Genomic DNA, 27,433 nt, shown 5'->3' on the forward strand with positions numbered 1-27,433 from the left:
TGAGTGGGGGCTACGCTTCGTTGCAGTGCGTGGGCCTCTCATTGGGGTGGCTTCTCTTGTTGCGGATCCTGGGCTCTAGGCACGTGAGCTTCAGTAGTTGTGTCATGTGGGCTCAGTAGTTGTGGCTCACGGGCTCTAGAGCGCAGGCTCAGTAGTTGTGGCGCATGGACTTAGTTGCTCCACAGCATGTGGGATCTTCCCAGACCAGGGCTTGAACCTGTATTCCCTGCATTGGCAGGCAGATTCTTAACCACTGTGCCACCAGGGAAGCCCTCATTGTAGTTTTGATTTGCATTTCACTAATGATTAGTGATGTTGAGTGGTCTTTCATGTGTTTGTTGCCAATCTGTATATCTTCTTCGGAGAAATGTCTTTTTAGGTCTTCTGCCCATTTTTGGATTGGGTTGTTGTTTTTTTTTGATATTGAGCTGCATGAGCTGCTTGTATATTTTGGAGATTAATCCTTTGTCAGTTGCTTCATTTACAAATATTTTCTCCCATTCTGAGGGTTGTCTTTTCGTCTTGTTTATGGTTTCCTTTGCTGTGCAAAAGCTTTTAAGTCTCATTAGTTTCCATTTGTTTATTTATTTATTTTGTTTGTTTGTTTGTTTGTTTGCGCTATGCGGGCCTCTCACTGTTGTGGCCTCTCGCGCTGCGGAGCAGCACAGGCTCCAGACGCGCAGGCTCAGCGGCCATGGCTCATGGGCCTAGCCGCTCCGTGGCATGTGGGATCTTCCTGGACTGGGGCACGAACCCGAGTCCCCTGCATCAGCAGGCGGACTCTCAACCACTGCGCCACCAGGGAAACCCTATTTTTGTTTTTATTTCCATTTCTTTAGGAGGTGGGTCAAAAAGGACCTTGCTGTGATTTATGTCATAAATTCTGCCTATTTTCCTCTAAGAATTTGATGGTGTCTGGCCTTACATTTAGGTCTTTAATCCATTTTGAGTTTATTTGTGTATGGTGTTAGGAAGTGTTCTAATTTCATTCTTTTACACATAGCTGTCCAGTTTTCCCAGCCCCACTTATTGAAGAGGCTGTCTTTTCTCCATTGTGTATTCTTGCCTCCTTTATCAAAGATGAGGTGACCGTATCTGTGTGGGTTTATCTCTGGGCTTTCTGTCCTGTTCCATTGATATATATTTCTGTTTTTGTGCCAGTATATGGTTTTATTCTGATAAGAGTCTCCTTCTAAGCCAAACCTGGTTGTAAGGAAATTATGTTATAAAAGCTTCCGCATAGCCTGGGTGAAAGCCAGATTTTAAGGTAGAGCTAAGATTATTTAGCCCAATTGATCCTCCTAGATAGGGTTACATCAGTCCTGGGTATTGCTATATAGTCACAAAATAAACTTTAGGTGAATTGGGAAAATGTTGCCCACCAGGACAAACAGCACAAGAGTTGATGAAAATGATAATGGCATTATTGAATACCTGCTATTTGCCAGGCACTGTGCAAGGTATTTTATATACACTATGTAAAATTTAAAACCTTGGGTAATGGAAATCTTTCAGACATACACAAGTAGAATAATATAATGAACCTCAATGTACCCATTGCCCCATTGCCCATCTTCAACAGTTATGAACTCATGGACAGTCTTGTTTCATCTGTGCCCCTATTTACTTCCCCTAAGGACAAAATATATTGAAAGAAATTTCAGATAAACATAATTTCCTCTGTAAGATTTTGGCATGCTCTAAAAGGTAAGGACACTTTAAGCACAGTCACAAGACTGCTGTCACACCTAAAACAATTAACAGTTCCTTAATATCATCAAAGGTCTTTAGTATTCACTTACCTGATTATCTCATACATTTTTTTAGTTCAAATTATAATATTATAATAGGGTAAATACATAGCAATTGATTGATAAATCTCTTAAGTATCTTTAATCTATAGGTTCCACTTCTCTCTCTCTCTCTTTTTTTTCCTGGCAATTTATTTATTGCGGAAACCTAGTTGTTTGCCCTTTAGAACTTCTCACAATCTAGATTTGCTGATTGATTCCTCAAGGTGTAATTTAACATGTTCCTTTATTCCCTGTATTTTCTGTAAATTGTTAGATCAGAGGTTTGATCAATCTTAGGTTTGTTTGTTGTTATTTTGGTTTATTTGTTTGCAAGTATAGGTGATATCGTATACTGCAGTCAGGAGGCACATAATGGTCTGGTTGTCTCTTTTATTTTTTTAATGTTAGTAGCCATTGATGATCACTACCTAGATTCATTCATTCATTCATTTGCACTATCTCATTTAATCCTCACCATACCTCTTCAAGGTAACTATCATTTTATAGGGGAGGAAATGGAAGTTCAGAAAGGTAAAGTGACTTTCCCGGGATCACTAGCTAATGAATGATAGAGCTCATATTCAAATTCCCGTGTATTTGACTTCAAGGGAAAGGGAAAAGGGAAAGGAAAAGGAAAAAAGGGAAAGGGAAAAAGGGAAAGGGAAATTTGCGTAGTAATATCTGGCAGGCACAATGCAGAGGTTTTAAATAAGCTGTGAGGCTGCTCACTTTTCAATGCTTAAATATTTTGAGATCTGACTTGTCTAAGCAGTGGTAAAGCATTTTGAAAGGGAGTTAATTTACATGGCTTGTATGCAGGTAGTTCGCTGATTTGTAAATTTTTACTTCACGTGCTGTTTTCTCTAAATATGTAAACCTATGTATGTAAGAGTCTGTGTGTTTTAATTGTGACATAGATATTCGCTGGAACCTTCTTGCCCTTCTTGATCTAGGTATAATTCTCTTGAACCTCTCATTCCACTCCCAAAGCACATGTTGTTTCTTTGATACTTTGACCTAGACGTGAAACTTGACACCCTAAGTTCCTAAGAAAACCCCCACTTAACAAAACACTTGTGAACATACAGGTCACTGAAGGTTTGATAGAGGAGACCGAGAAGGAGAAGTTATTCTTAAAAATCCACCACTGAAGCTTGACTGACCGTTGAATTTATCCCAGTCTCTTTTTGTCTTGCTTGTTCTCTCTCCTTTCCTCCTTTCTCTCTCCCTTTTCAAGGGCAAAATAACATTACCATGCAGAGCAGACCTTGGCCCTAGCTGCTGCATAGGCTGTTGAGGTTTTACCTTTAACACTTGTCAATGTATTTTTTTCCGAGTTCTCTTTAAAAGGAATTATGGTACCAGCTGTTCCTATAATAATTTTTCTACCTAATTACATAATAGAGATAATATTTTTAGATGAAAAACAACAATAATTGGTTGCATCAGGTGTGTTGATGTCTAAGGTTTACCTGGCCCTGGTTATTGTTTTTTTAATCTATTTTTTATTAATTAATTAATTTATTTTTATTTTTGGCTGCATTGGGTCTTCATTGCTGCCCACGGGCTTTCTCTAGTTGCATTGAGCAAGGGCTACTCTTCGTTGTGGTGCGCGGGCTTCTCATTGCGGTGGCTTCTCATTGCAGAGCATGGTCTTCAGTAGTTGCAGCACGCAGGCTCAGCAGTTGTGGCTCGCAGGCTCTAGAGCGCAGGTTCAGTAGTTGTGGTGCATGGGCCTAGCTGCTCCGTGGCATGTGTGATCTTTCCCGGACCAGGGCTCAAGCCCATGTCCCCTGCATTGGCAGGCAGACTCTCAACCACTGCACCACCAGTGGCCCTGGTTACTGTAATTGCCAGTTTCTGTCAGCTTATTAAAAGCGGAGGCCCTTTACCAATCTGTTTGAGCCTTGTTCTACTACAGGCAGGGTACAGTAGAAAAGCACTATGCTTTAGAGTTAATTGGGCCTGGATCTGCCTCCCAGGCTTATCCACTCATGAGCTAGGTGATCCTGGACAATTTTTTTAACTCTTCAGAGCTACTTTATGGGATTGCTATGAGGATTATATAAGATAACGCCAATAAAACTCTTGTCACCATGCCTCAGGAAATGGTTACTCCCTTCTGTGGGTCAGTATTGCTGCAGGAACTGGGAACCAGCCCTTGGAGTATAGTCAAACATTGGTGATGACTTCCACAGTCCTGGTCAACTTTTGTACATTTTAAAATGCACGTTTTTCACACCCTCCTTCTCCCAGGAGCACTGTTAAGTTTAAACTAATATTTGATTATAAAAGGCCATAAATATCAGCATCTCTAAGGTAATTTGTGTGTAGAAGAGAGGTGTGTGATAACACTTTTTTTTTTAAAAAAACATAGGTGTGAAGGAATTACAAGTCCAGAAGGCTCCAAATCTATAGTAGAAGGAATCATAGAGGAAGAAGAAGAAGACGAAGAAAGAAGTGAGTCAGTAAACAAAAGGAAAAAGGAAGATGACATGGAGGTGGGTGAAAGCCTGAATACACCTGGAAGGATGGGTTAGGGAATGGTTCAAAAGTGTGTAAGGTGCGAAAGGGAGGTAACATTGTTCTTTTTGTCCATCGTTAGATATTTTAGGAGACGAAGATACCATCGTAATAGATACTTAGATTAACTGTAAGATATAAAGCACTGTTGATGGCTCTGACAAATTGGAACATAAAACTTACAGTACTACCCTACCCTCAAGCAGACTGCTTTCTCATCAGGCCCTTTCTCACCTCTGTACTTCTGTTCCTGTGATTTATCTCATGAGAAAATCCCATTTCGTACCAGTCTACCCTAAACTTATCCAGATCCTTCCCATCTTTCAAGGTGTATCTCCTTGGGGAAGCTTTCTGACCCCAGTTTATATTAGTCCCTCTGCAGTACAGCACTGAGAGCCTGTAGGACACACCTTAGCACTTGCTTTTCTGAAGTTGTGACCAAGTCATAGAACTGATTTTCATAAGCCACATTCAAAATATTATGGTTTTCTTATAGTCATCCCTAGAATGCAGATTCAGTGTCCTCTAATAACATAAGAATTGTCTCCCAACAAAAATATCCTATGTATTTTGAGGGCAGGAACTGATGTTCTGTGTGAATTTCCTTCAGCGTATAGCTCAGGGTTGTGTGCATAGTGAGTGTTCTGTGAGAACTTGCTGAGCAACTGATTGGAGGACACCAGTGGGAAGGGGTGCTTTTTCTGGGAAATGATGAGTGAGTGTGAGCCATAGACTTTCTGGGATGGATTATGAATATCTTACTAATGACAGGGAATTAGTAAGATGTTACTAATCTTACTTATGTATACTTGGTGTATACCACATATTCCTTTGCATTTGGAGATGCTAGTGTTAGCAAGGAAGAGGGTGCATTTTTTTTAAACAGTATTTTTAATTTAATGAGGATCTTCTTGTCATCCTTAAGATCAATGAATAATACTTTGTACCTCTTTGGAGTTTACAAAATTATAAATAATGCATGATCAGTTTGCCCTCCAACACTCTGTGAGACGAGGGGAGACCTTTTCTCACATGTTAACACTATAGAAACTGAGACTCAGAGATGAAGAGATTTGTTCAGGGTAATCAATTAGTGTTTAGTAGATTTGAGACTGATACAAACTATCAGTTACGTTTTATCTTTTATGTGCTAGGATCTATACTGAATGCTTCACATTAATATCTCTAGTTCTCATTTTGCCTCTGCATTGTAGATATTAACACTGTTTTACAACTCAGATGCAGATACTTGCTCATGGTCACATATAAATGTTAGTGCTAAAACACATCTAGATCCTCTGATTTTTAATTCCAACTCATTTTTTCCTTATAATTTTTTATAGGGCCTATTGTATGGGGTTTTATGAACTCCAGCAGTTTTGTTAGGAGGACAAACTGAGGCATATCAGTCAATGAGGAGCATAGCTAAACAGTCTCCACCTGAGGAAGGACACAGAGAAACTCTAGTAGTCAACAACTTCTTGCAACTAGTAGATAAGTCCTGGAGATCTGATGCACAGCACAGTAATTATAGGCAACAATACTGTATTATAAACTTCAAAGTTGCTAAGACACTAGATCTTAATTGTTCCCACCACAAAAAAATGATAATTATATGACATGTTAGAGGTGTTAGGTAACACTGTGGTGGTAATCATATTGCAATATATAAATGTATCAGATCAACATGTTGTACACTGTAAACTTAAACAATGTTGTATGTCAGTTATATCTCAAAGGAAAAATAAATTAAAATGATGGAGAAAATGTTAATAATGCCAATTAAACTTAACAACAACAGCACAAAAAACCGGGCAAAGCTTCATAGGGGCATCTCTGTTTAGCACAATATAAAAAGTTGTGTTTCAAATGACCCTGAGGCATACATAAGAGGTCAGTTGCATCCACTCTGCTCTGTAAAAGAAAACAAGCTATACATTTTTATTGGGGATGGGGAGAATCTAATACAAAATGGTTAAAATACAGAAAAGAAAGGGAAAACATTTAAGCTTTGATCCTTAAAGGAATAAACTTCACTTGTCCAGGAGATATTCCTTTATGCATAAATCTCTCTTTTTCGGACTGCTTTATTGAAAGGTAACTCATCCAAAGTATTACCATTCAGTGATTTTTAGTACAGTCACAGTTGTGCAACCATCACAACAATCTAATCTTAGAACATTTTCGTCACTTTTAAAAGAAATGTCTTACTCATTTGCAGTCATTTTCCATTTCTCTCCATCCTTTCCAGATCTAGGCAATCACTAATCTACTTTCCGTCTCCACAGATTTGCCTAATCTGAGCATTTAATATAAGTGGAATTATGCAGTATGTGATCTTCCATGACTTCCATTCCATCGCATAATGTTTTCCAGGTTCATTCTGTTGTAGCATGTATCAGTACTTCATTCCTGTTTATGGCTGAATAATATTCCATTGTATAGATAGACCTTTTTTTTCAGATTTATTGAGGTATAATTGCCAATTAAAATTGTAAGATATTTAAAGTGTACAATGTGATGAACAGATGCATTGTGAAAGGATACTCCTCAATGAGTTAACACATCCATCACCTCACAGATTTACCTTTTTTGTGTGTGTTTTTGAGGACATTTAAGTTTACTCTCTTAGCAGATTTCAGTTATACAATACGTTATTGTCAACTATAGTCACTATAATTGTGTTTTATATTAATTAGATCCTCAGACCTTTTTCATCTTATAATTGAAAGTTTATACCCTTTTACCAACTTCTATCTATTCTTCTACCTTCCAGCCCCTGGCCTGGTAACCACTTTTTTTTTTTTTTTTTTTGCGGTATGCAGGCCTCTCACTGTTGTGGCCTCTCCCGTTGCGGAGCACAGGCTCCGGACACGCAGGCTCAGCAGCCATGGCTCACGGGCCCAGCTGCTCCGTGGCATGTGGGATCTTCCCGGACCGGGACATGAACCCGTGTCCCCTGCATTGGCAGGCGGACTCTCAACCACTGCGCCACCAGGGAAGCCACTGGTAACCACTTTGATAGACCACACTTTTAATCCATTCATCAGTTAATGGACATGTGGGTTATTTCCACTTTTTGTCTATTAGGAATAATGCTGATATAAACATTCAAGTACAAATTTTTGCGTGGGCATAGGTTTTTATTCTCTTGGGTATATACCTGTGAGTGGAATTGCTGGATGGTAACTCATTTGAGGAACAGCCATTCTGTTTTCCAGAGTGCCTGCATCATTTCATATTCGCAGCAGCAGTGTATGAGGGATCCAGTTTTTCTGTATCCTTGCCAGCACTTGTTACTGTCTTTCTTTTTGATTATAGCCATCCTAGTATGAAGTGGAATCTCATATCTGTGGTTTTGATTTACATTTTTCTAATGACTATTGATGTTGAGCATGTTTTCATGTGCTTATTGGCCATTTATGTATCTTCTCTGGAGAAATATCTCCTCATATCTTTTGCCCATTTTTAAATAGGGTTATTTGTCTTTTTATTATTGAGTTGTATTTGCGGATGAAATCTAGTATGCATTTGGGAGCAGCTTGTGAGATTATGCTGTCTCTGTGGAGCTGATCTCTTATAAATGACTCATAAATGGGAAGCACTGCATGCAGTAGGACAGGCTGAGGTTCCAAGTTGAAATGACAATTAGTGTTCATTTCAAAGTGTCCTGTGTCTGGAAAATATTAATAGAAGAGAATAGAATGAGTTGTTTAGTGAGATCTAGAAGATCCAAGTTTCCTGACTCCCCATCCAGTGATCTTTTTTTTTAAATTGTGGTAAAAAACACACACAACATAAAATTTACCATCTTAACCATTTTAAAGTGTATAGTTCAGTAATATTAAATATATTCACACTGTTGTGCAACCAGTTTCCAGAATTTTCTTATCTTGCAAAACTGAAACTCTGTACCCATTAAACAATAACTCCCCTTTCCCGCTTCCCCCAACCCCTAATAATCACCATTCTACTTTCTGTTTCTGTGAATTTCACTATACTTTAGATACCTCATATAAGTGGACTCATATAGCATTTGTGATCATTAATGATCAATGCAAATCAAATCAAATGCAAATCAAAACCATAAATATCACTTTGTACCCATTAGGGTGGCTACTGCCAAAAAAACCCAAAATAACAAGTATTGGCAAGGACGTGGAGAAATTGGAACCATTGTGCACTATTGGTGGGATTACAAAATGGTACAATCACTATTAAACATGGTATGGCAGTTACTCAAAAAATTAAAAATAGAACTACGTATGATCCAGCAATCTCACTTTTGGGTATATACCCAAAAGAAATGAAAGCAGGGTCTTGAATAGATATTTGCACACCCATGTTCACAGCAGCTGATCTCTTAATAATAAGTGCTGTTGGAACATCTTTTCATGTACTTATCGGCTGTTTGTACATCTTCTTTGGAGAAATGTCTGTTCAATTCCTATGCCCATTTTTAAATGAGGTTATTTGATTTTTTTGTTGTTGAGTTACAGGAATTCTTTTATGTCCTTTGGATATCAACTCCTTATGAGATACATGACTTGCAGATATTTTCTCCCATTCAGTGGTATGCCTTTTCACTCTATTGATTGAGTTCTTTGATGCACAAACGTTTTTAAGTTTGATATAGTCCATTTATCTATTTTTACTTTTGTTGCCTCTGCTTTTGGTTCCATAACCAAGAAATCATTGCTAAGTCCAATGTCGTGAAAAGTTTCATGATGCTTTCTTCTAGAACTTTTACAGTTGTAGGTTTTTATATTTAGGTTTTAATCCATTTGAGTTAATTTTTGTATGTTGTACAACTTCATTCTTTTGCTTATGGATATCCAGTTTCCCCAGCACCATTTGTTGAAAAGAGTGTCCTTTCTCCATTGAGTAGTCTCAGCATCCTTATCAAAGATCATTCGACTGTATATGTGAGAGTTTATTTCTGGGCTCTCGAAGTTTTTATTCCATTGCTCTATTTGTCTGTCTTTATATCATTACTATGCTGTTTTGATTACTGTAACTTTGTAATATATTTTGAAATCAGAGAGCATGAGTCCTCCAATTTTGTTCTTCTTTATTAAAATTGCTTTGGCTATTTGGGGTCCCTTGAGATTCTATATGAATTTTAGGATGAATTTTTCTATTTTTGCAAAAAATGCCATTGGGATTTTGATATTGTGTTAAATCTGCAGATCATTTGGGTAGTATGAACATCTTAATCATGTGGTGATCTTTAATACAATATATGCTGTCTCATGCTCACTTATAGATTTTCATATTTTGGTTGATATGTGGTCATCTAATTATTTCAGTTATAATATTTCACAATTTTGATGCAGAGAAGTATAGAGAACCTTTTATTTGTTCAGCTTGTATTTGATGAGTGCATACTCTGTGCCATCTACTTTATATCGAGATTTAACAGATATTGACATTTTGTCATATTTGTGTCAGTTTTCCTTTTTTAAATTACCATTGCAGGAACATTATATCATTGTCATAAATAAAAATATAAGAAAACATGTTCTATGAACAAATCAACATATTTTCAGTTTTCCCTTCCAGTTCTTTCCACTAGTAATCCTTTTCCACTAGTAAATCTTTTCCACTAGTAATCCTAACTTAGATGACATGTTGTACTCTGCTTCTTTCACTTAATATTATATTGTAAGCATTTTTCATACTACAATGTGTTTTTGTAGTTATTCTTCTGATGATGTGTTCTTTTTGCCAGATGAGTATAAGAAGCTCAATCTTGGCCTTACCATTTACTAGGTTTGTGATCTTAAGAAAGTTTCCTAGGTTCATTGAAACTAATAGAAGTAAAAAGTAAACTTCTGATTATCTAAACATGGAAATTACAACAATAACCTATGTCACAAGGCTGTTATAAGGATTAAATGTATATTAAAATGTCAGGGACATGGTAAGCTCTTAATATGTGCTAGTTTCCTTCCCTTTCCTTTTCCCAGGGACCTAGTTTTTATCCTGTGCCTCCAGGGGTTGCCCTCAGAGACTCAAAACTTGCTCTTATTCCTCCAGACCAAGAAGGACCATCCTTACACTTGGAGAATTGAATTGGCAAAAACAGAAAAATACTGGGATGGCTGGTTCCGAGGCTTATCCAATCTCTTTCTTAGTTGTCCTATTCCGAAATTGCTGCTCCTGGCTGGTAAGTGTGTATGTGTTTTTATTAGTCAGCTTGGGCTGCCATAACAAAATACAATAGACTGGTTGCTTAAACAACAGATTAATTTTCCCACAGTTCTAGAGGCTGGAAGTCTGAGATAAGGGTTCCAGACTGGTCGAGTTCTGCTAAGAGCTCTCTTACTGACTTGCAAACAACCACCTTTTCACTGTGTCCTTACATGGCAGAGAGAGCGAGAACAAGCTAGCTCTCTGCTGTTTATTCTTATAAGGACACTAATTCTGTCCTGTGAGGGCCCTACCCTTATGACCGCATTTAACCTTAATTACTTCCTCATTTAACCTTAATTACTTCCATATCTCCAAATATGGTCACATTGTGAATTAGGCCTTCATCATATAAATTTGGGGGGAACACAGTTGAGTCCCTAGCAGTGTATGTATATTGTCATCTCAGCATGTCTTTGTTAAAGCTATTTACCAAATGGGTAGCGACTTCCAAAGTGAAGTACAATCCTCACTCATTTGTGCCCTTTCTCCTCCCTTTGCCAAATCCCTAAACCTAACTAAATATAAGCATCCACCTGGGATGGCCAAATTCTGGCCTGGCCTCTACCTGGTCAAGCCCAAGTCCTTCTCCTTGAGTGGTATAAGGATATTCTGAGTATAATGGAAATTTGAAAAGTAAAACCCTATTTTCAGAAACCAGCTTAAACAAGCAAAGTGGTTATGGGGAACCTCAGCCTAGAAAGCTTCATGTGGTGAGAATATACCTTCAGGGAGTTAGGATTGGCATTAACATGAATTGAGAATGTCATCATGTTTACAACTCTAGCAATTTTTACTTCATTATTGAACAGCAAAGCTTATTTCACACAGCTTTTTTCTAGCAAGCTACTTATGGATTCTCTTATTTTGTTCTAGGTGTTGATAGATTGGATAAAGATCTGACTATTGGCCAAATGCAAGGTAAGCTGTGAAGAAATTATGTTCCTAGGTCCCCTGAGGGCAGAGAAATGGGCAGAGTCATGTGGAAATTTTCCATCTAAAAATGGGAATTATACTACCACATATGCCTCAGAGTTGTAAGGATTAAAGTGAGGCAATGTCTTTGAAAGGGGCATTATAAACTATAAAGTACTCTGTGTAAATATACATATTGTGAAAGATATTCTGAATACTGATCAGTATTTTTATTATTGTTCGAATTCTTAGGAAGGGGAAAGGTCCAAGATAACCCAGATAGAAAAAGGTTGAACTCTATTTAGAAGACAGCATAATGAGGTGGTAAAAGCAAGGGCTCTGAGAAATGCATTTGAGTATTGCTTCCTTCCTGCTAATTTTTTTGACCTTGGGCAAGTTACTTGACCTGCCTTAGCTTTAGTTTTCTCGGTCTATAAAATGAGAAAATTGATGGCAACCTCACAAGGATTGTGAGGTATAATGAGTAGGAAAGTGACATGTTGTGCTTAGGTCCAGGTGTATTGGCTAGATGACTGTGGAGGTAGTGGAACAAATTTCATGGAAGCTTTTGGCTTTAGTACAGATGAAAGGCCTGGTGAAGGTGAAGTCAGTAGTCACTGGCAACTTTGGGTTATAGGAAGAAGAGGTGCTAACTCCAAGGCCAAGGTTTCAAGCTTAAGCAGATTCTGTTCTTGACCTTCCTTCTTTTCTACTTACTCTCCCTGGGCAATCTCATGGCTCTCATTTATACCCTGATAACTCCCAAAACTAAACATCTGACTCATACCTCTCCATGTATCAAACCTGCAGGACATCTCTACTTGGATGTCTCATGGGCCCCTCAGACTGTTCCTTGAGCTGTCCTCAAGCTCTCCACAGAGAAGGGGGCTATTTTCCTTGATAATAGTTGTTCAAAGGCCTCTGAATGATTTATCAAACTCTGACCTTAGACCTTCATACCATACCCTTCCCTTCCCCCAACTACATAGTGTCCTGAGGCCTTGAGCAGGACCATGGGCTGGGACTATGTGATTTTTTTGGCACTGATGTTGGTAATTCTGTTTTATTTTTTAATTTATTTTCGGCTGCGTCAGGTCTTTGTTGCTGCACATGGGCTTTCTCTAGTTGCGGCGAGCGGGGGCTACTCTTTGTTGTGGTGCATGGACTTCTCATTTCGTTGGCTTCTCTTGTTGCGGAGCACGGGCTCTAGGCATGCGGGCTTCAATAGTTGTGGCATGTGGGCTCAGTTGTTGTGGCTCGTGGGCTCTAGAGCACAGGCTCAGTAGTTGTGGCGCACGGGCTTAGTTGCTCTGCGGCATGTGGGATCTTCCCGGACCAGGGCTCAAACCCCAGTCCCTTGCATTGGCAGGCGGATTCTTAACCACTGTGCCACCAGGGAAGTCCTGATGTTGGTTATTCTGAGCTTAGACATTTTTCCGTAAATTCAATTAAGCAAACCTTTTCTAAGCAAGAAAAGACCTGTGTAAGACCTGTGCTTGATGCTGGGCACACAGAAGAATCAGACATAGCTCTTGATACTATCTGAAAGCAGTTAATCTTGACTAGAATAGCATTTGGAATCAGTGTTGATCACCAGCCTTGGAAGCAGACAGTCCTGGGTTTGAATCACTCTTACTGGTTTTGTGGCCCGAGTGGATTGCTGACTTCCTTAATTCTGAGTTTCTTCATCTATCGAATGGAGATAATGAAATAATTCAATTGTGTGAGGTTTAAATGAGAAAATGTGGGTGAAGTAAAATAAATGATGGCTTCATTGTGTCCAGGAGGCACTCCTGATACCTCATTAAATCCCTCCTGTTACCCCAGTAAGGTTTATGCCAAGACCACCTTCTCTTTCAAAGCATCCCATGAGTATGTATAGAGAGTAATGACATCCATAAAACAAAAGGAAATGGCTAAATCACCACAGATTCCAAACCACAGCCTTCCCAGCACTGTTTAAACCAGCTGAATTAGTTACTGAATCCTAGAAATCCAGCACTCATTGATGGTGCAACTTAGGTGAATGATTTAGGCTCTCTGAACCTAAAGTTCCTCATCTGTAAGATTGGCGGGGAGGGGCTTCCCTGGTGGCACAGTGTTTAAGAATTCACCTGCCAGTGCAGGGGACATGGGTTCGAGCCCTGATCCTGGAAGATCTCACATGCCGTGGAGCAACTAAGCCCGTGTGCTACAACTACTGAGCCTGTGCTCTAGAGCCCACGAGCCACAACTGCTGAGCCCACATGCCACAACTACTGAAGCCTGCGCGCCTAGAGCCCGTGCTCCGCAACAAGAGAAGCCACCGCAATGAGAAGCCCACGCACTGCAATGAAGAGTAGCAGCAACTAGAGAAAGCCCGCATGCAGCAACGAAGACCCGATGCAGACAAAAATAAATAAATAAAATAATACGGAGTTGGAAATATGCCCACCTCATAGAATAATTGTGAGGATTACCCATGATTATGTTATTTTATGTGTACTGGGTACAGCATTGTTAGTATGTGTGAGCTCTCCCTGATTCCTTATACCCACTCTTCCAAAGAGGAGTGAAAAATGCAGTCCCAGTCATCAAGGTTTGAGTTGTAAGTTTTATCAGGTTATTTGCTCAATCGTTCATTCATCTAAAACTTACTAAGCACTTATTTAATATCTAGCCCTGGGTTGGGCCCTATTAGGGATATAGAGCAAGTAATGATATTAGCCCTGTTCTTATAGAAATGACACACTCCTGGGGGGGCAAGCACCAGTGGCATATAGATATTAGTTTACAGAACAACAGGGGCACAAGCTGCTCTGTGTTTGGATCCATTAAATGCATTAACAGTAGTACATTAGGAGATACAGGGGAGAGGGGACTAGGCTGGAGCACCCAGCGGCAGCTTACTGCAGGAAGAGGGGCATAAGCAGGACCTTACTGGAGGGAATGGTCTTAGTTCCTCTGCTGACTAATTAAGTGGCCTTGGGCAAATCACTTCACTAATCAAGGCCTTGGTTTCATCATCTCAAAAAAGAATTTCAGTATTTGTCCTGCTTAATTTTATAGGGTAAATTTGAGAATCAACTTAAAAAATGGGTAGATGAGTATTTTGAAAAAAGATTTTAAAGCACTGTGTAACTGGGGTAAGAATCCCAGAATGTGATAGCCAGAAGGACTTCCAGAGCTTACTCCCTTATTCTGAGGCTCTGAGAGTCTGCTCTTTCTACCTGTGGGAGCTCTGGGTCCCGTATTCTTTAGTCTCCTTAGAGATCTTGCTTTATCAGTCATTTCTGTTCATTCTTAATAACTGTCACATTAGTTGTGAGCTTACAGTGTTCTACAGGGCAGTGTGAGAAAGTGCCTAGTACCGTGTCTGGCACACAGTTAAGCACTCAAATGGTAACTTATTATTGTAATAATAAATCTCAAAGTCCTTAACATGGCCTACAAACCCCTTAATGGTATGGTCCCTGCTTACCTCTCCAGCCTCATTGTTAACTCTCATGAGCACCATGCCAAAGTTTTTCTTTTCAGGAGCAAATACCATTTCATCCGTCTTTCTTTGTGCAAGTTATTTTTTCTGTGTGGGAAGCCTTCCTGGATCCCTATTTGATTGCAAAGCCCCTCTTCTTGTGTTTTTCCAGTTTCATACTGTGTTTTTCCAGTTCCATATGCTCTGTGTTATCATAGGAACTACATACTGCATTAAAATGTTGGTTTTTATGTTTTGCTCTCCCACTAGACTGTAGTGTATACAGGAACTGTTTCTATGTGTCTGGCCCAAAGTAAATGCATACTAAATAGGTGTAGAAAGAAAAAGTGAAGGGAAAATGATTTGCTCAAGGTTACAATTTCAAGTATTACCATCCTCCTCAAAGGCTAGGTGTAATTGGGTCCAGAGTATTGGCAGGGAGGGGATGGGGGATTCCTGGCCTCCTGGAGTGACCTGTGAGGCTGCAGAGATGGTAAGGAGAGGACCATTTTAGTCCCTGAGGTGGCTTTGGTTTGTATCTTCCCCAGGGAAGTTCCAGATGCAGGTCCTACCCCAGTGTGGCCATGCAGTCCATGAGGACGCTCCAGACAAGGTGAGTCTGGTGCTTGATGAATGTAAAAGGACAACGTGGAATAACTGTGGGTCTCACAGAAGATAGAACCAGCCTCTGAGTCAGCCTGTGTCGCCTGCAGCAGCTGCTGTGGGGCCTACACAGATGGGACTCCACCAGCTCCCCAGACCTCTCCCTGGCAGCTGCTTCTGGTCTTGGCTTTGTGTGTATGGGCTGAGGAGTTACTGGCACCCTGCTATTTCACCCAGGGCTCTATGGTTAAGATCTTAAGCTCTACTTCTCCATTGCCCCCGAAAGCCAGATGGTAGAAGGGATAATCGGGTAGAAACTGCTCCCTAAACCACAGTCACAGTTAGGAATTAATATGTGCTCCTCCTGTAGGAAAAAAGTGCTTTGTAACTCTAAGGGGATAAATAAGCCTTCACATCATTCCTCTTGACTTCTCTGGACCCATCCCTGGCAAAGGGTGGGGAGGAGTCTCCCAGCCCTGCCAGGATGCAGGTCCTTTTGATTTCAGGCTCCTCAGAACTGTAGGACCCATGAGTCCACCAGAGAGCCTTACCTTCCAACAGAAGCCCACCAGACCTCCAAGGATGAACCCCGTTGCTACCCTTAACATGGCCTGGAACATCTCTCCCTTTTCCAGGTAGCTGAAGCTGTTGCCACTTTCCTGATTCGGCACAGGTTTGCAGAGCCCATCGGTGGATTCCAGTGGTAAGGAAGTACAAAGGTTTAAGGAGCCCAGCAGTGTTCCAACAAAGAGATATTTGCAAGGTTATAGGTATCTCTGCCTTACCCCTGCCTGGTTTAGGTCACCTTGCCTTTCTTCTTCCTCTTCAACACAGAGCCCAGCATGTGTGTTTCTGCAAAGCCATGGTTGGTTCTTTCCATGTGCTCTGGTTCAGTGAGTTGTTGCCTAGCTGACATTAAATGATGCCTAGTCCCCCACCCTCACTGTGATGCATACTTCTTCTTAAGATGCCCCTTCCTGTGGAGGCTGGGATGGGAATCCGTCCTTTTCCAGGCTCTCAGAGAAGTTCTATATGCCTTCTCCTGCCCTGCTGCCAAGGAAGGTGGGGCAGGTCTTGAGGCTGTGTAGAGATCCGGAGCAGGGATTCCAGCCCCAGCACTAGTAACATTTGGGTTGGGTAATCCTTTGTGGTGCGGGCTGTTCTGTGCACTGTAGCATGTTGGAACAACATCCCTGGCCTTTACGTACCAGAAGCCGGTAGCACCCCTGAACACACACAGCTGTGACAGGCAAACATGTTTCTAGATTTTACCAAGTGTCTCAAGAGAGGCAAAGTCATTCCCAGTTGAGAACCACTGGGTCTAGAGGAACAAGGATGCCCCTCATCCTAGGAAGCTCTCCGTGTGATTAGGCAGACATAATAGGTCTCTTTGTTGAGGAGGAGGAGGAAAAGAGGCATGGTGACCCAAGCCACACGGTCCCGGCCCCACCTCAGGGAGCTCCCAGTCTTTGCTACAGGAGGCCCCTGATCCTCAGAGAGCCCACAGGCCTAATGAAGAGTCACACCTGCCAGTTGGGAAGTCTCTTATCTGATTTTGATGATGGTCTAGGGGAACTTGTTCCCCACCCTCAGGAAGTTTGAAGAAGAAAAAATGTTGAAGAAAAAGGAAGGGTTTCTGCATTAGAGAGTTCTGAATGCCAGGGCCTAGGAGGTGTGGATGACAGAGCAGGGTAGGCATTGGAAATGAGGACAGGAGCCTGGTACAGTGAGCCACACAAGTGATTCCCTTATGCCAAACCACCCCTCAAGCAGCTGACCATTGATGGATCCCAGGAATCAAAATAAAGACTTAGTTTCGCTTAATAAGCAGCGTTTGGGGCCCCTGGCCCATTTGGAGCTGTGGTCAAATCGGCAGTACCCTGAGAGCAGACCCTGTGTCTTGCCCTGGATGGGGCTGAGAAGAGGTGGGAGAGATCTACAAAGGCCTTGGTGATCATTAGGGAGGGTTTCCTGGATGAGACAGGGCAAGCAGGGGGAAAGCTAGTGACGGTCACATTGTTTTCCACTCTTTCTACTCTTCACAGTGTGTTTCCTGGCTGTTAGTGACCTGCTCTCCTTCCCTCCCTCAACACTGAGCTCTGTTGTAAATACATCGCACCAGAGGCCACTGTGATGCCGCTGTCTCCTCCTCACCATCCTGCCCGACCATGTGACACCGGCTCCCTATAGACGGGCATCCTCAGATGTACAAACCCTTTCGTGTATTCCTGCCGAAAGCATTGTTTTCCAGGGCCTTTGACCAACATTGGTCTCCCCAGTTTAAGGCTCCCCAGCTCCTATCCCTTCCCTGTTCAGGGGTAGCCCCTGCCTGTCCTCCCTGCCTTGCCTAGGGTGAAGCCTCCATCAGAACTGCCACCCTGGGCCCCTATTCCTGGCATTAGGCAATGCACCTGCGTCCATATGTTTCCCCAGGCTCAGGGACCTCCATTCCTTGAGATTGTTCTTGCCATGGTCCTGCCCTACCTCATGGGATGGACCACGTGCGGGATGGTCCTTATTTTTCCCTTTTAAATAAAATACCAGTCAGGTACCTTTTTATCCCCGTCTTACTATTGTAGGCTTGGAAGACCCAGGGGGGCCAGGATCTCATCCTTAGGTACAGGGGTGGGGGGTGGATAGCATCACAAGAAACCAGCCTGAAAATCAGGCCCGGCCAGTCCAAGCACATGGCCTCCCAACTGGGGAGGGCCCACGGTCCCACTCCCACATGTCTGGGCACCTGCCCTGGGCTGAGGCCAGGCTGCTCCAGGGGTCTCTTGAGCCCTCACCTGCCACAGGGCAACCCAGGTTGAATACAGCCCACGCACAAAGCCACAGGCTAAGGCCCGTGGAGTTGTTTTTAAGAATCAAATTGAACCATTTTCATAATTGGTCCCTGGAGGTGTGCAGAGTGCCCGCTTGCCTTTTCTAGACCCACAGCTTATCTTAGCCATTTGTGGTTTCCATGTTACTCTTCATAGAATCAGTGCAGCCCAGCATCCTCAATATTTGCCCTCTTCCAGCTGCCTCATCACAGCACTTCAGTCTCCCCTTGCTGCCCAGGCACGCCATTCCCAAGGGCAGAGAGGGGCAGTCTCCTGCAGCCCATCTTTTCTGTGACTGTCTTAGGTGATGCGTAGCCCCCTCCACCTTTCGACCCAACAACTTCCTATTCCTGTCCTGCTGCAGGGTCTGAAGTCTGGGACCTACTTTGTTTCTTTGTTATTTATGATCTTGTTTAAAGAAAATAAATCTCCTAACCTTTATCTATCTGGTCTTTATGGAGTTGTCCTTATTTCTGTTGATCTGGGGGCAGGGAACATTTCACTGGATTTAGTCACCATAGAGCACCAGAAAAACCTCTTTCCTGTAGCCTATCAACATCTTATGCTCTGCCTGCTTCCCAGATCCATAATGCCCAGTGGAATGGACAGAACCAGCTTCCACTGCAGCCCGGGAGACCATATTCCAGTCCCATCTCTTCCAGTTATTTGCTATGTTGACTTTGGCCCAGAACAGGACAGTCTGTACACCGTCCACATGACCTCAGGCACTCAGGGCTTTAAATCTGCCAACACCCAAACTTTGTCTACAACTTAGATATCTCCTGAACTCTGGATACTTCTAGAGTTACTAGATACCTAGATACTCTAGGTCCATCTACTTCTCCATATCTCCCAGATGTCCAAAAGCCACTCATTGACCATTCCTAAAACCGAACTCACCTTCCCCCTAAAACTTGTCCTTCCACCCACGTTTCCTAACTCAGTAGTGATAGATACCACCATCTCTCCACTTGACCAAACCAGGCAGCCAAAGTGCCCTAGATGGCACCCTCTCTTACATCCATATGCAGTCTACCACCAACCCCTGTCCATTCTCTGTTCTATGATGTCTCCTTTCCTTGCCTCAGCCCCTCCCCTGGTTATCCTCTACATACTGTTGGAGTCCTCTTCCTAGTAGGCTTTGGAGCCAGGCTGCCTAAATTAGAACCTAAGGCCCATCCCTTACTGGCTGTATGAGATAGCTACGTACTCTCTCTCTTTGTGCTACAGTTTCCTCATCGGAAAAATGGAGATCAGTAGTATCTACCCCACAGAGTCTTGAGGACTATGCAAGTTAATATAGGTTAAGTGGCTCTCTCAGTAACTGACACAGGGTAGGCACTGAATAAATAGTTCCTGTCATGTCAATCCCATATTATATTTAAGACCTTCTTTACTCAGAGTGGTTTGTGGGCCAGTAGCATCAGTGTCATCTGGAAGCTTGTTAAAGATTTTGTCCCTACCCCAGACCTATTGAGTCAGTACTGATCTGCATTCCAACAGGCACATTAATCCTGAGAAGTTCTGGTTTAGATGTTCACTAAATATTTTTGAGTAAAGCATGAGCTCCCTAGCAGAGAAGAAAAGTGCCTTGTGTGTGATCTGCATCCTCTCACCAAGCCCTTTGGGGGTTGGGTGGGGAAAGGAGCGGGCCAAGGTCTCTTTGCTGGGCTGTGTGCACTCTGTCTACAGGGGGGCAGCATAGTCAAATGCACGGTTTTCAGGGACACACATCAGACACTTTTGTTCGCCAGGCAAGTCATAATAGTCATCAAAGTTGATCATCAGCTAATTCACTTTACACATATCTGTTTAATCCTCACGGCAACCCTGTGAGGTAAGTGATGTTATGTTCCTTTTACAGGTAGGCATTAGGTCCAAATTTGTATAGCTCAGAAGTGGTGGTGTCAGAATTCAAACCTAGGTTGTTTCCTCTTCACGCTGCCTCTTGGACAATATAGGGGACCCTGGTCAGAGTTCTTTTTGGTGAAGATACCTGGCAAGAGGATGATGACCAGCCTTGATGGATGGAGACTGAATGAAATGTTCATTGAGCTTTTTTTTTTTTTTTGCGGTAACTGGGCCTCTCACTGTTGTGGCGTCTCCCTTTGCGGAGCACAGGCTCCGGGCGCACAGGCTCAGTGGCCATGGCTCACGGGCCTAGCCGCTCCGCGGCATGTGGGATCTTCCCAGATCGTGCTTCCCAGCACGAACCCATGTCCCCTGCATCGGCAGGCAGACTCTTAACCACTGCGCCACCAGGGAAGCCCTCATTGAGCTTTGTATTAGATACTGTGCTAGTTACTTACATCTTTATCCTTTGTATCCTTGTGAAGTATGGGCATTATCCCCAGTTTATTTATTATTATCATTTTTAAGTTCACATAAATTATATTTTTAAGTTGAAGTATAGTTGATTTACAGCATTGTGTTAGTTTCAGGTGTACAGTAAAGTAACTTGGTTATACACACATGTATATGTATTCTTTTTCAGATTCTTTTCTATTATAGGTTATTACAAGATATTGAATATAGTTCCCTGTGCTATGCAGTAGGTCCTTGTTGTTTTCTATTTTACATATAGTAGTGTGTATCTGTTAATCCCAAACTCCTAATTTATTCCTCCCCACCCCCACCTTTCCCCTTTGGTAACCATAAATTTGTTTTCTATATCTGTGAGTCTATTTCTGTCTTGTAAATAAGTTCATTTGTATCATTTTCTTTTTTAGATTACACATATAAGTGATATCATATATTTGTCTTTGTCTGACTTAATGTGATAATATCTAGGTCCATCCATGTTGCTGCAAATGGCATTACTTCATTCCTTTTTTATGGCTAAGTAATATTCCATTGTATATACATACACACACACACACACACACACACACATATATATATATACCCCACATCTTTATACATTTATCTGCTGATGGACATTTAGGTTGCTTCCATATCTTGGCTATTGTAAATAGTGCTGCAGTGAACATTGGGGTGCATATATCTTTTCGAATTAGAGTTTTTGTCTTTTCCAGATACATGCCCAGGAGTGGATCGCTGGATCATATGGTAACTCCATTTTTAGTTTTTTAAGGAACCTCCATACTGTCTTCCATAGTGGCTGTACCAATTTACATTCCTACCAACAATGTAAGAGGGTTCCTTTTTCCCCACACCCTCTCCAGCATTTATTAGTTGTAGACTTTTTGATGATGGCCATTGCGACAGGTGTGAGGTGATACCTCACTGTAGTTTTGATTTGTATTTCTCGAATAGTTAGTGACCTTGAGCATCTTTCCATGTGCCTGTTGGCCATCTGTATGTCTTCTTTGGAGAAATGTCTATTTAGATTTTCTGTCCATTTGTGGATTGGGTTGTGTGTTTTTTTGATATTGAGCTCTATGAGCTGTTTGTATATTTTGAAAATCCCTTGTCGGTTGCATTGTTTGCAAATATTTTCCCCATTCCATAGGTTGTCTTTTCCTTTTGTTTATGGTTTCCTTTGTGTGCAAAAGCTTTTAAGTTTAATTAGGTCCCATTTTATTTTATTTTTAATAAATTTATTTATTTATTTTTGGCTGCGTTGGGTCTTTGTTGCTGCGCGTGGGCTTTCTATAGTTGCCGTGAGCAGGAGCTACTCTCGTTGAGGTGTGTGGGCTTCTCATTGCGGTGGCTTCTCTTGTTGCGGAGCATGGGCTCTCTGCGCACGGGCTTAAGTAGTTGCGGCACGCAGGCTCAGTAGTTGTGGCTCACAGGCTCTAGAGCGCAGGCTCAGTAGTTGTGGTGCATAGGCTTAGTTGCTCCGCGGCATGTGGCATCTTCCCGGACCAGGGATCAAACCCATGTCCCCTGCATTGGCAGGCGGATTCTTAACCACTGTGCCACCAGGGAAGCCCCATTTTTTTATTTTTGCTTTTATTTCCATTACTCTAGGAGACAGATCCAAAAAAATATTGCTGTAATTTATGTCAAAGAGTGTTCTATGTTTTCCTACAGGAGTTTTATAGTATCTGGTCTTACATTTAGGTCTTTAATCCATTTTGAGTTTATCTTATTAGGTCTTTAATCCATTTTGAGGTGTTAGAGAATGTTCTAATTTCAATCTTTTACATGTAGGTGTCCAGTATTTACCCAATTTAAAGGCAAGGAAAATTTTTTTTAACATCTTTATTGGAGTATAATTGCTTTACAATGGTGTGTTAGTTTCTGCTTTGTAACAAAGTGAATCATTTATACATATACATATATCCCCATATCTCCTCCCTCTAAGGCAAGGAAATTGAATTTCAGAGATGTGAAATGACTTGCCCACAGACATGGCTAGGAGATGGCAGCATCTTTGAGTGGTCCACTATACCCCAGCAGAGAAGGGACCATTCATATGTTCACATAACGTATCTTTAAGGAGCACCTGCTATGTTCTGGATGTAACAACATCCTTGTGAAGCCTACAGATCAGCACTCCATACTCAGGAAGAAAATAAAGGAGACCCTTGGACCCTTTGAGTGAAGGAGTTCTACAAAGCCAGAAGGAACATATTTCGTTTCTGGAACATATTTCGGTCAAACCAGGGGCCGTTCTGTCAGACACACACTTTAAGGAATGTCCAAGGAGAAATGTCCGAAAGGAGAAGGTAGGCAAATGGGTAGACACAGATCTAATGTTGAGGGCGGAGAATCTTGAGATTGAGAAGACTCAAAGGCATGAGGAGAGTTGGGCATGACTTGTGGTGTTATCCTCTTCTAAACCTGCAGTTATGAACATTTATTTGCTGATTAAGCAAACCTGAGCAGTTATTCTGTGCCAAGCCTCCAGTGGACTCTGGAGACAGAGATAAATAAATAATGAGACCCTTCAAATGAGCTCATAGTCTAGAGAGACCATTATAGAAACACTGCCCACATTGTATAAAGGGAAAGGGACAGGTAAACCTCTTTGGAAACAGGTCAGGGATGGTTTCACAAAGTAGGTAGCATCTGAGTTGAGCTTTGAAGCATCATCACAAAATGGAGGTGGAGAAAGAAGGGAAATACTTTGCAGGAAGAGGGGGCAGCGTACACAAGCCCAGGAGACTTGAAAGTCAGTCTGATACAGCTGGTAGATTAGTACAATTAGTATGGCTGGAGTAAAAGCTGTAACAGGAGAGGCTGCAGGAGGCAGGTCATAAAGGCCTTGAGTGGCAAGATGGGGAGTTGCCAGAAGTTAAGGAAAGTCACTCTGGTATCCATGTAGGTGGACTGGCAGGCACCAGACTAGAGGCAGGGAGAGCAGTAAAGAGGCAGTGGTAGTCTAGGTAAAAGGCAAAGGTATACTTAACTAGACAGTGGCTGCAGGGTGAGATAAGGAGAAAGGCTCGATATTTTAGAGATGGAATGAACAAGACAAACTGATTTGGACAGTGAGGTGCCAAGGACCCTGAAGCTGGATTCAAGGGCCTGCCATCAGAACTGGGGGTGGGGAGTTAAAAGGTCACAACTTTTAACAAGGGGAAAGCAAGAAGAGCACCTACAACAGGAGTAGAGAAAGCAAACAGCAATCATACTCTTTCCTGCAGGGACAGTGTTTTGTTTGTAATCTTCGAGCCAACTCTTCTCCTGCCCCAGCTGGCTGCCCCATCAGCAGCCAGAGTCAACACATTCTCAGTCTGGGTCCTGGGCTTAGAAAGTTATGTAAACTCAAGAGGTTCCGATATTCCTAGAGCTGGCTTCCTCTCGCAGCAGTTTGCTAGAAACCCCAGCCTGTAGCCAGGTGAAACCTTGGAACCTGAGACTCGTCAAGTGGCTGGCCTCTTACAGGTGGATGGAGGGAACAGTTAACTGGGTAGTTAGCTGAGCAATGGGGGGAGAAAGTTTTTTCCTGATGATCAATGATGATACCACAAATCAATGGCTAATCAAATGTAAACATATTAATTGACACAATACAGTATGTGCCATTTACAGAGCACATTTACAGCCTTTTGAGACCTCACAACTCTGTGGAGTGGGTAAGGCAGACAGATTAGCAGTGCCACCCTACAGGTGAGGAAATGAGAGCTCTAATAAGGAAAGTGATTTGCCCAAGGTCACACAACAGCTCCCCCTTTCTCCCTGCCCCCAGCCCCTGGGAAACTCTATTTTACTTTCTGTCTCTGTGGGTTTGTCTATTCCAGGTACCTCATATAGGTGGAATCATACAATAATTGTTCTTCTGTGTCTGGTTTATTTCACTTAGCATAATGTTTTCAAGATCCATCTGTGTTAAATCATGTATCAAAATTTCATTCCTCTTTGTGGCTGAATAGTATTCCATCGCATGTGCATGCCACATTTTGTTTATCCATTCATCTCTTGTTATACATACTTGGGTTGTTTCCACCGTTTGGCTATTGTGAATAATGCTGCTGTGAGCATGGGTGTATAAATATTTATTTTGAAGTCCCTGCTCTCAGTTCTTTTGGATCTATATCTAAGAGAGGTATTACTGGGTTCTATGGTAGTTCCATGTTTAACTTTTTGAGGAACTGACAAACCGTTTTCCACAGCAGCTGCAACATCAGCAATGCATGAGGGTTCCAATTTCTCCACATCCTCTCTAACACTTAGTATTTTTCCTTTAAAAAAAAAAAAAAATTATAGCCATACTAGTAAGTGTGAAGTGGTACTTCATTGTGCTTCTGTAGTTTTTGTATTCCAAGACAGCTAGATGTAGGAGAGAGTGAGTGAGGTGACCCAGGGCAGAGCCCCCATAGAGGGCTCTGGAATTAGTAAAGTGGACTGATGCTGGCTGGCCCAGGCACTGGAGGCTGGCCCTGCCTGTCCCCAGGCCCACAACCCCAAGAGCCAGAGGGACTCAGGGAGCTGATAGAGAGGATGGCTTTTTCTGGCCTCAAGCACCAGAGGACTAACAGGCTCAGTGGCAGCCAGAGAAAGAATTGATTGAGCAGAGGCAGCAGGATAGATTGCCTTGCTCCTCCAGGATGAGCCCACTGACAATTCCTATTTCCTTTTTTGTTGCAAGAGGGTTAAAAATAGAAATTCCAGAACTCTAGAACCTGGAGAGCATTGTGGGAATTTCTAGGCTGATGGCATCCCCTAGGGGACAATGTGTGATTTTTAAAAGAATATTTAATATAATTTTTGATATGGTAAGGGGGGAAAAAATCTGTTTTCTGAAACAGATTAAGGAACACAAAGTTAGAGAAAATCTCTCCTGAATGATGTGTCTGAATTTTCAAGACCAAAGAAATTTTTAGATTTATCAGAAGGGTCTGGATTTTTTGAGTTTTCTTATACACTTGTGAGTTAGGGAGATAAGCTCCCACATCTCCATAACACACACACACACACACACACACACACACACACACACACACACGAACCTCCTTATCATTCAAGGCCTAAATCAAGTGTCACATGAGCCCATCACACCAGAGATGTAGTGATACCCCTTCCGGACATGTAACGTGTTGCGTGTCCCCTTTCCACTAGTATTGTCATTGTGTGGGTTTTCTTCTCTGGGAGCTCTTCAAGGATAGACAGTCAGAGTCATCATCTCCAGCCCCAGCAAAGGGCCAGGCACAGAGGCAACATCAGTAAAGCTTAATTGAATGAATGAGTGACAGCCACACATGAAATCTGTGCCCATGAAAACACCATCAAGGGTTGGTTGATTCCATCTTCTGCCCACTGTGCTCCTGTTCCAAGAAGCGGACAGGCATGGGTCTCTGAGCCCAGAAATCTGCCTTCTAGTCTTGGCTCTGCCACTGACACACTGTTTAACTATGGACAAGTCACTTCACCTTTCTGGGCCAGGGAAAGTAACTGCCGCCCTCTGGTCCCATAAGATGATAAGCAGTTGGACAGGAGGCATGATGGTCATTATTTTAGTTATGCCCCATCTCAAAATGTGGTGAGAGAGACAGTAGTTATCTATGGGGAGCCATCTGATCCATGCCCTTAAATCCTTAACCAAAAACACACCTCATTCCTTTCAGATTATATTTGATTTCACCATGGGCTATCCACTTAAAATGCAAATATGCCCCTGGTAGGGACAGCAGGACCCTGTCACTCAGACCTTAGGGGGAGCAGGCCTATCAAGCATTTGATGGGAAGGGTCACTTGATGAAGAAAGGGAATAAAAGAGGATGGGGCAGAGGGGAAGAAGAGAAAGAGGCAGGCTCTACTTCCTCAGGGGGAGGAAGTTTTGGGGATCCCAACATGAGGAAGGAGAGGTTAGAAGCAGCTGATGGCGGGAGACCTCCCTAGCTCCAAATCCGGCTCTGCTTCTAGCAGAGGTCTTTTCTTTGAGCCTCCTTTCCTCTCTTGCCAAAAGGGATGATAATCGTTGTGAATAAGATAAGTGAGATAAAATAGCCGGCACAGAGCAGGCATAAATGTTTGTCTCCTCCCCCAGCCCTTAGCTGATTTCCTTGTTTTTCTGAGTATACAGCAGTCTGCAGGCAAATGTCCCTCTGTCCCCACCTCACCCCCTCTCCTTTGGCTTCTCCCAGCTTGAGCAACCAAGGCCCTCGAACAGGGGACTCTTTGAGTGGTTCCATGAAAGGGCAGTTTGTGCTGGCTCCTCTTGGCATTGCTGGATAAGGGCCCCCCAGAATCAACACCCTCTCACTTCCTCCTTCTAGAGAGCTCTCCCTGCCCCCTTGTGCGTGAATGGGGGACAGGTGAGGTGGCAGCTGCTTCCCACCCTCTTCAGGCACATTCTCACTCTTTCTGTGTTCCTGGGGTCCCAATGTGGAAGCCCTCTCATCCCACTTCAGCCATAGGGTTCTCCCCTTTCTCCCAACTCCTGTGATCCTTAGGGTGAGCAGCCCACAGCTTTCTATTTGATTATATATAATTCTCTATTCTTATATTTGGGCATGTGCTAATTTTCCTTTAAGGGCAGTGAGCAGACCTCCTCATTTTATTGGAATCTCATGGGGCACCAAGCATGGGGCTGGTCACACAATAGGCGTTCTCTTTACATCTGTGGAATTGAGGTGATTTGTTCGTGTATTCAGTACCTACATCTGACAGGGCTCTTAGCCATTAGGCATTAGAGACACAAAGGATAGATCTTTTCAATGCCCGGGAAAAGGCTGAAGACTCCTTTCAAAAATTGTTGGCTCCAGGGCTTCCCTGGT

General features: G+C 42.4%; 2 protein-coding genes across 9 annotated transcripts in view; one reads left to right on the forward strand and one right to left on the reverse strand.

The window, feature by feature from the left end:
- PPME1 (protein phosphatase methylesterase 1) overlaps window positions 1-18,746 on the forward strand; it is a 76,238-nt gene extending 57,492 nt beyond the window's left edge. Inside the window, exons 9-14 of the mRNA XM_067750321.1 lie at window positions 4,171-4,294; window positions 10,356-10,485; window positions 11,385-11,429; window positions 15,426-15,490; window positions 16,116-16,183; window positions 17,526-18,746. Coding sequence (XP_067606422.1) covers window positions 4,171-4,294; window positions 10,356-10,485; window positions 11,385-11,429; window positions 15,426-15,490; window positions 16,116-16,183; window positions 17,526-17,544 — 451 coding nt within the window. The 3' untranslated portion in view covers window positions 17,545-18,746. The remainder of the gene's footprint in view (window positions 1-4,170; window positions 4,295-10,355; window positions 10,486-11,384; window positions 11,430-15,425; window positions 15,491-16,115; window positions 16,184-17,525) is intronic.
- P4HA3 (prolyl 4-hydroxylase subunit alpha 3) overlaps window positions 1-27,433 on the reverse strand; it is a 119,279-nt gene that overhangs the window by 52,078 nt on the left and 39,768 nt on the right. For 2 of the 8 annotated variants that reach the window (XR_010946179.1, XM_067750306.1), the window contains exon 14: window positions 6,368-7,992. The exons of 3 other annotated variants lie outside the window; for them this stretch is intronic. Coding sequence is in view for 3 of the 5 variants with exons in the window: in XM_067750306.1 (XP_067606407.1) it covers window positions 7,972-7,992 (21 nt within the window). In the remaining 2 variants the exon portion in view is untranslated. 3 more of the 8 variants (XM_067750307.1, XR_010946178.1, XM_067750305.1) reach the window with 3 other exon arrangements.

The sequence above is a fragment of the Pseudorca crassidens genome, chromosome 9 (assembly GCF_039906515.1).
Source record: "Pseudorca crassidens isolate mPseCra1 chromosome 9, mPseCra1.hap1, whole genome shotgun sequence".
In the NCBI taxonomy this organism is placed as follows: Eukaryota; Metazoa; Chordata; class Mammalia; order Artiodactyla; family Delphinidae; genus Pseudorca; species Pseudorca crassidens.